The 9,212-nt window shown below is 41.4% G+C and overlaps 1 protein-coding gene across 1 annotated transcript; it reads left to right on the top strand.

Annotated features, from left to right (window-relative positions):
- Positions 1-2,236: 2,236 nt before the first annotated feature.
- LOC109775536 (receptor-like protein EIX1) lies at positions 2,237-5,645 on the top strand. The gene has a single exon (XM_020334271.4). The coding sequence runs from the start codon at positions 2,274-2,276 to the stop codon at positions 5,370-5,372; it is 3,099 nt and encodes a 1,032-aa protein (XP_020189860.1). The 5' UTR covers positions 2,237-2,273; the 3' UTR covers positions 5,373-5,645.
- Positions 5,646-9,212: the final 3,567 nt, after the last annotated feature.

Raw genomic sequence — 9,212 nt, 5'->3', positions numbered from 1 at the left:
ACAACTCGGCTAGCACACATACATGCAGCTAACAACCATGCATGCAGCCAACAAACAGCCCACGATCCGGCTGCTTCGCCCATGCTCGGCCGCACCATGCGCTAGGCCACACGCCTGAGTCTTTCATGCCAAGATTATCTCTAACAATATCTGCACTTTGTATTAGCAAGTAACAACTTACCTGCCACTTAGCATTTCAGAAGTCTGCAGTATGAAATTGAAATCTTTTAACGAGAAGATCTGGATATGGTCACCGACATAGTCGTGCCGTATATATGACAAGTCCGTGAGTGTACGGACCTGTCAGACCCTTCTACTAATCTGACAGGCAAGGGAAAAAACTACACTCAAATTGGAACGGGAAATTGGGGAGTTCGGCCCTGCTCAGATGAGCATCGCATATGGTGTATGTACTATGTACAGCAGTACATAGGGTTTTGACAATTGAGTGAAGTAGCTAGCTTAATTGACTAACTACGGCAACGCCCTAACGGTAACAGTGTAAGGAAACGATCTAGACCAGCCGAGCTGCGATATAGGCGGAGAAGCAGGGACAGCCACCAGATTCAACACTTCATGCATCTTTAATCTTCAGTTAGACAGGACCAGTCTCTACGAGCTGTGTGGGTGGTTGTGCGTGGAACCAATGTGGATAAGGTGCCACATCATATCTCAAACATCCTTTTTGGCCGCAAGAAATATTGTGATCTACATTTTTTGCCGGCAAGAGAAAAAAAACACCGGCACAGCAAAATGATGTACTTCTATCTTACGCGATCGCTGCCTGTTTCATATTCAGCAAGTACATAAAGGGCTGAGCCCCATCGCCCTTCCTGTTTAGTCCCAAAAATAAAATAATTAACCTATCTTCAGAAAGGGCTGAGCCCCATCGCCTGATGCTTTGCACTCGTGCACCCCTCCCCTTGATCACAAATATAAAAACTCACAGTGCAGAAAATGTAGGAGGAGCAACATCTTCAGTTGAACTCCTCGAGGACTCGCTGAATCTTGGCACAAGAGAATTTAACAAACAGGTATTAATTCTAAAAAGAACAACGAGCAGAAATGTCTCGTACTGAAATTGGCACAACAATTATCTAACAAACAGTTTATATAGACATAAAAGAACATACTGGTCAATACTAATTTGTTCGGGTGCCATAATCAAGCTTTCTACTTACTATAACTTGACTACAAGCTTACTGTAACTTGACTACAAGTTCCCAATATTGGAAACAAAATAATATAGCTCAGAGCTATCATAGTGGTAGCAGCCTAGCAGGTCAGGGAGTGAAATCTGCATTCCATATAGTAGAAAATCATTTGTTCGGGTGCCATCATCAAGCCTTGTACTTACTGTAACTTGAGTACAAGTTCCTCATAGTAGAAACATATAAATAGGTAGCTCAGAGCCTATAGCAGGTAAAGGAGAGAAATCTGCACATCCATGTGCAACAGGAAAACAGCTCACCACAAGCCACTGGTGCAGTAACTCCTTTCATTAGCCAGAAAGACCTTGCATTTTGATGAACTTGTGACTTGGGAGTGCTCTACAGATCAGATTCTTGATGTTTCTCCAAACAGGACCCTTCCAAATTTCAGGCTTCAAAATAAGGAGTGAGAGGCCTGCTTCAATATGCCATTAAGTAAGTTGCGAAGCGCAATCCATGTTCTAACTTCTACCACTCACCAACAGTTGCCTGAATGTTGCATACAATGCGGCAACCCACTGCTTTCCTTTGCCAGCATTTCTTTCTTCTGCTTGTGATTTTGAGCACGGTTCAAAATCCGGCTAGGTAGTGTTGGGGCTACAGACTAAAGTATGTCATTTTGTGCTACTTGGGGCACATTCCGTTAATTCTGCTCTTGTATGTTGTTTGAAGTTCAAAACTATAGATTTCCAACGAAATTGTCAAAAAAGAAAAAAAAATGGTCAGATTTGGAATAGTAACTAGCCCTGCTCCAGCGTGCACGCTTCAGATACAACCGAAATGGGTGATTTTGACAGTACCGTGTGGTTGCAGTCAGGCAACTAGTCGAGTGGCTGGTGACTCCTAACATAGTCTGGCCACAAATTTGTCTGAACCAAACTTGATTCAGTTCCCTGAAGGACGGCTACTTTGACCGTAGACTCCATGAGTCTAGGTATATTCTGGCCAAACATCTCCGGTAGTATGGCTCTGGTACGTACCTAAATACTAATAAAACTGGGCCTGTAGCATACTCTAGTGTGCATGCTTTGCTTCCCCAGCTAGACAGCTCGTTCTTCCAGCATGTCTCGCACAACCAATCTCTTGCTCACTCTCATCACCATAAGCATATTTCCATTCTTCACAAATGGTGCACTACAACCCCAGCATCAGCACGCCCATGACGGCGGCTGCATCCCTGCCGAGAGGGCTGCCTTGCTCTCCCTCAAAGAGGGCATTACAAGCAACAACACCAACCTCCTCGCCTCGTGGAAAGGACAGGACTGCTGCCGGTGGAGAGGCATCAGTTGCAGCAACCGAACTGGCCATGTCATCAAGCTCCATCTTCGCAATCCGAATGTGGCTCCCGACCACTATGGCTACCATGATGCATGTGCTGATGCCAGTGCTTTGTTCGGCGAGATAAGTCCCTCTCTACTTTCCTTGAAGCGTCTAAAGCACCTCGACCTCAGCATGAACTGTTTACTAGGGACAAATAGCCAAATACCTCATTTGCTGGGTTCCATGGGGAACTTGAGATACCTTAACCTCTCTGGCATACCATTTACCGGTAGGATGCCTTCTCATCTTGGTAATCTGTCTAAGTTGCAGTATCTTGACCTTGGTTATTGTCCTGCTATGTACTCAACGGATATCACCTGGTTAACAAAGCTACCTTTCTTGAAGTTCCTTAGCATGAGGGGAGTAATGCTCCCAGGGATAGCTGACTGGCCTCATACCCTGAATATGATTCCATCTCTGAGGGTTATAGATCTTTCTAACTGTCTTCTTGATTATGCAAACCAATCACTTCAGCACGTTAATCTTACAAAACTTGAGAAGCTTGACTTGTTCAATAATTATTTTGAGCACTCACTCGCATCTGGTTGGTTTTGGAAAGCGACAAGCCTCAAGTACCTAGACCTTGGAAATAACAGACTATTTGGCCAGTTCCCTGACACACTAGGAAATATGACGAACCTTCAGGTGCTTGATATTTCAGAAAATTGGAACCCTCATATGATGATGGCAGGAAACCTGGAGAATCTTTGCGGTTTGGAAATCATTGACCTCTCTTATAATTATATAAATGGAGACATAGCAGTGTTGATGGAGAGTTTGCCACAGTGCACACGGAAAAAATTGCAGGAGATGGATTTAAGATACAACAATTTCACTGGAACTCTGCCAAACTTGGTCAGTGACTTCACCAGGTTGAGGATACTGAGCCTGAGCGGAAACAACCTTGTTGGTAGTATACCACCATGGCTTGTGAATTTGACACGCTTAACAACCCTTGAACTCTTTAGCAATCACCTCACCGGAAGTATACCACCATGGCTTGGGAATCTAACATGTCTAACCTCCCTTGAACTCAGTGACAATCTCCTCACCGGAAGTATACCAGCCGAGTTTGGGAAATTGATGTATCTGACCATTTTGGACCTCTCAAGTAATCATCTCAATGAAAGTGTACCCGCTGAAATAGGCTCCCTTGTTAATTTGATTTTTCTGGACCTAAGCAACAATAGCTTTACTGGTGTGATCACGGAAGAACACTTGGCAAATCTAACAAGTTTGAAGCAAATAGACTTGTCTTTAAACAATTTCAAGATTGCCCTGAATTCAGATTGGCGTGCTCCCTCTACACTGGAATCTGCATGGTTTGCATCTTGCCAGATGGGTCCTCTGTTTCCACCTTGGCTTCAGCAGCTGAAAATCACTGAACTTGACATTTCAACCACTTCTCTAAAGGGTGAGTTTCCTGATTGGTTTTGGTCCGCATTTTCAAATGTCACATATCTGGACATCTCTAACAACCAAATAAGTGGCAACTTGCCAGCACATATGGATAGCATGGCTTTTGAAAAACTCTATCTCCGTTCGAACCGGCTTACTGGACCAATACCTACGTTGCCAACAAACATCACCCTGTTAGACATCTCCAACAATACATTTTCAGAAACAATACCATCAAACCTTGTAGCGCCACGACTTGAAATATTGTGTATGCATTCAAATCAAATTGGCGGCTACATTCCAGAATCTATTTGCAAATTGGAACAACTGATTTATCTGGATTTGTCGAACAATATTTTGGAGGGTGAAGTTCCTCAATGTTTTGACACCCACAACATAGAGAATCTTATACTCAGCAACAACAGTTTATCAGGAAAAATACCAGCATTTTTGCAGAATAACACAAGTCTGGAGTTCTTGGATCTGTCATGGAATAAGTTCTCTGGAAGATTACCTACATGGATAGGAAACCTGGTCTATTTACGTTTTCTCGTACTGAGCCACAATGAATTTTCTGATAATATTCCAGTCAACATAACAAAGTTGGGGCATCTTCAATACTTGGATCTATCACACAACAACTTCTCTGGTGCAATACCTCGGCATCTGTCAAACCTAACATTTATGACAACATTACAAGAGGAATCCAGGTATATGGTTGAAGTTGAAGTTGATTCCATGGGAGGTACTACCGAATTTGAAGCTGATAGCTTAGGACAAATATTGTCAGTAAATACAAAAGGGCAGCAACTTATATATCATAGAACACTTGCCTATTTTGTGAGCATTGATTTATCATGCAACTCCTTGACTGGTAAAATTCCTACAGACATCACTTCGCTTGCTGCACTAATGAATTTGAATTTATCATCAAACCAGTTGAGTGGACAAATTCCAAACATGATTGGCGCCATGCAGTCATTAGAATCACTCGACCTCTCTCAGAATAAACTTTATGGTGAAATCCCATCGAGCTTGACAAATCTGACATCTCTGAGCTACCTGGACCTGTCCTACAACAGTTTGTCTGGAAGGATACCCTCTGGCCCCCAACTTGACACCCTCAATATGGACAACCAGACACTTATGTACATCGGCAACAATGGACTTTGTGGGCCTCCTGTCCACAAGAATTGTTCTGGAAATGATGCTTACATCCATGGCGATCTCGAGAGCAGCAAGGAAGAATTTGACCCACTGACCTTTTACTTTGGGCTTGTGCTAGGATTTGTGGTGGGGCTCTGGATGGTGTTTTGTGCACTGCTGTTCAAGAAGACATGGAGAATTGCTTATTTCCGGCTCTTCGACAAGGTGTACGATCAAGTTTATGTATTTGTGGTTGTGAAGTGGGCAAGCTTCGCAAAGAAAACAGATGAAGAATAACCAATTTCTCTGAAGGAGGTAGTGTTTGTGCTGCAACCTATTGAATGAAAGGTCTGGAATATTAACCAGGGTGTGGAAGATCTCCAGAAGCATGTGTTATACGTGTTTGTACCTCTATCTAAATAAAAATGAACATGTGTAGCTCTTCTGATACATTTATGACCTCACTATGGTCGAACTATTGTCGTAAATGTAAGAATTCAGTATTGTTTATAATCTTGTAAGTCCTACTATTCTTCTGGACTGTAATAATGAGGGTGGTCTTTCCCTGAATAATTTGAGCACTTTCTGGATTTACAACAAGTTAGTTTATATTTTTTGCATGATGGGTTTGTCATCTGGACTAAATTAACTGTAGAAATCCCTGCAAAACTTCAGTTTATAATCTTGCACTTGTACTCTATGATACACTCTCTGACTTTCTGACTTGTACAATGTGTTTGGTGTTGGACCTGGGTTTGTTTCGTAGGTTTCAAGTATTTATTTGTAGCTTGAAACGTGTGCAGTGGAAATGTCCTTGACTGCGCAATCCTGAAATGTTAATGTCAATCAGCAGCAAGTGTAATTTAACAAGATTTAGACTTAATCAAGTGTATGTGGTTACTCTGAATGATGGGAAAACAGAGAAATACTGTAAGTAAGCGAGTTGATTCAAGAGAAATTAGCTAACCAGCAATTGCAAGGTGACACCGTGCCCTCTCGCCCTCCCGTTTCCTCCTCTCGATCCGCAATTTGCCTCGTGTTCGAGGCCATGGCCATGCACAAGCTTCAGAGGCTCACTGTGGAGTGCTACGCAAAAGCAGATCGAGCGGCAAGGTGGTGACATACTTGAGGGCATCGAGCATGTGGAAAGCATCGTGTCATTCAAGGTGAATATATACGAGGAGAACGACTTTACTCCTCATCAGTATACGCTGCAGGCTAGAACTGGGACCTGGAGAGTATCGAAGCCGCGCTCAGGCAGGCAATCAGCAAGCATCGGGGGGTTCCTGATATTCGCATTCAGTCCATGTAAACATGGTACGGATAGAAAACCCTCCATCCATGCTTCATAAAAGACTTCGGTGTTGTTTAATTATTTGATACATGTAAGACTTACTATTCTTCTGGACTGTAATCATGAGGGTCTTGAGAGCGGCGATAGTACACACGAGCTCGCGTGCTCCTGGTAAGCGGACCAATAGTACAACGTGCACATGCAGGTGATATTAATGGATCGTGGAAATACGGGGTGGGTTTAAAAGTGTACGTAGTTATTATATATGCCTTGGTCGATACAGCGGGGTTACGACGCGCGGCGTTGAGTGACGGGAATTGACGAATCGTTCCATTGGGACAGGATGGTTGGACTGCATGTACCATCCGATTTGTACAGCTCTCTCCCCACTCGTCTTCCACCCCCGCCGCCAACAAATGGAACACACACACACACACCAAGGTTCAAATGCTTTTGCTCAAACATATCTTTAGATGTGTTTTGCTCAGCTCATTTGAGGAAGCATTGCTCTGTAATACAAGCTTTTCTTCTTTATCCCTAGCAGGGTTATGTAATTCACACTGTGTTATGTGCATGAGCTGAAATATATGGCGATTTTGGCGCCTTTCTCTGTTAAAAAAAAAACATGAGGGTTTGACAGGAAGATGGCATCTGAAGTGGGGTTTTTTTTTTTGCAAATAGCATCTGACGCGTTGTAGTAGTGTGTGCTGATTTGTATCTACCTTGGCAATTTTTTGAAAATGTCTTGTAGTGGTCCATGGCATTCGTGAGCGAATTTTTTCTCTCTATAACACGACAAGTTTGAAAGAATTTCTATGGGCCACACAACAAATTCGGAACATCATGTTTCCCATCACATGGCCAATTTTAGAAAAATTGTAACTATGACACAACAATTTTACGAATTCTGCTTTCTAAATCACGGCAACATCTTGAAACAAAATTATAGTTATCTCATGGCAATTCTCGAAATAAATTGTGTTTTCTAATCATGGAAAATGTTAAAATAAATATTATACGACCATGGCACCTTAACATATATCGCCATGTTTTGTTAACATGGCAAATGCAGGTATTCATTTTTTAATCAGACCATGGCAAATGCAGGTTTTTCTTTTGAATCGGACCATGGAAAATGCAAAAAATTGTACTCATCATTGTAGCTACCATGGCAAATTATCTTTTTTTAACCATGGCATATTTTTTAAAGATACATTGGCAATTCTCGAACATGTGGCAACTTTCTCTTCTGTAGCATGGAAATTCTTAAATTTGTCGTGTTTCTAGAGACAAAATTCCTTTTTTTTCCATGTGCCGATGACAAAATCCTAAATTTGCCATCTTTTTAAACAAAAAAATTTCTTTAAATTTGCCATGATTTGCATTGTTTTTAAGAGTATGATGGCACATATTTGCGTACACATCATGCTACACAATTGCTGTGTTTTGTCTTTCTCAACATCATGGCAAGTGGTGTCATGGTAATTTTTACACACATTTGTCATTTTTGCCATGTTGTGATATTTTTGCTTTGACTACTTAAGATGTTTTCTTCACCTCCAACTATGTACATGACATGACATTTTACTTGGTTTTTTAGGTATATTTTTGACATGGCAAAATTATCTGTTTTCTTTTTCATGGGCAGTTCAAGTTTTGTACTACATCTATATAATAGTCATGGCAAACTTCAATATGTTTTTTCCATGGCACCTTACGTAGTTGTTCTACATCTATATAGTTACCATGCAAAAATCAAGATCTTTCTTGCCATGCTAGCTTAAGTTTTGTAATACATATATAGACATGTCATGGCAAAAAAAAAATAAAGATGTTTCTGCCATGTCATGTTAATTTGTGATATTTGTTCATTAAATGAAAATTACTTGCTTTTTAGCTATAAACTAGCCATGGAAAAGCTTTCTGATGTTTTGGGATGGGCAATTTAAGGTTCATATTACATTTCAATAATTGTACTTATGGCTAAAAAATATTTGACTACGGCAAATTTATTGTAGTGACCATGGCATCTTTACTTGTGGCTACAATCAAAAAAAAAATGGAACATAGCACGTCAAATTTATTGTACAAAATATATGAATTTTGCCATGTCGTTAATTGCCATCATTTAGAAAACATATATAGGGAAGTGAATCTGTCATGACATGAAAAGCATAACAGAAATTTTTGAAGTTGCCTTGGTCCACTATCTAGTTTTGCCTGCAAAGTCATACAAAAAAAAATTATTTTTCACGGTGTAAAAATAGTAGGGGTGTTTTAAGAATTGCCATGTGTTGTAGAGAAAAAAAATCATGAATTCCCATGTGACCACTTTTATCTACTTTGTAGCCACTTTTATCTAGTACTTTGTATTAATTTCCTCGCTGGAGCGCACAAGCACTGCTTCCGTGACGCCGGTCGTAAACAGCAAAAGCGGCTCACCTTAACCCTTGGTACATTCCCCCGTGCCGTGACAATCAAACGGACGTCTGAACGCCCAACTCTGCCATGTACGTATACCCTATTAAATGTGCCGTACAGAGCCAACAGTACAACGTACTTCCGGCATCCCCAAACCCAATTCGATGGCTGTCGATACCAGGAGCGCACGCGCTCGTCCGCGCCTACTAATTTTCGTGAGGGTCTTTCCCTGAATAGTTTGAACATTTTCTGTGGTTGCAACGTGACGAGTTAGTTTTGATTTCTTGCATGACGGGTTTGTCATCTGTACTAAATCTGTTGTAGAAATCCCTGCTGAACTGGAGTTTACAATCTTGTACTACCTGCACTCTGTGATTGTTCGGTCTTTATCTATCTGGGTTGGAGTTGGACCGCGGTTTGTT

This window comes from Aegilops tauschii, chromosome 3 (assembly GCF_002575655.3).
Source record: "Aegilops tauschii subsp. strangulata cultivar AL8/78 chromosome 3, Aet v6.0, whole genome shotgun sequence".
In the NCBI taxonomy this organism is placed as follows: Eukaryota; Viridiplantae; Streptophyta; class Magnoliopsida; order Poales; family Poaceae; genus Aegilops; species Aegilops tauschii.
This window is presented reverse-complemented; position numbering and strand designations above follow the sequence as displayed.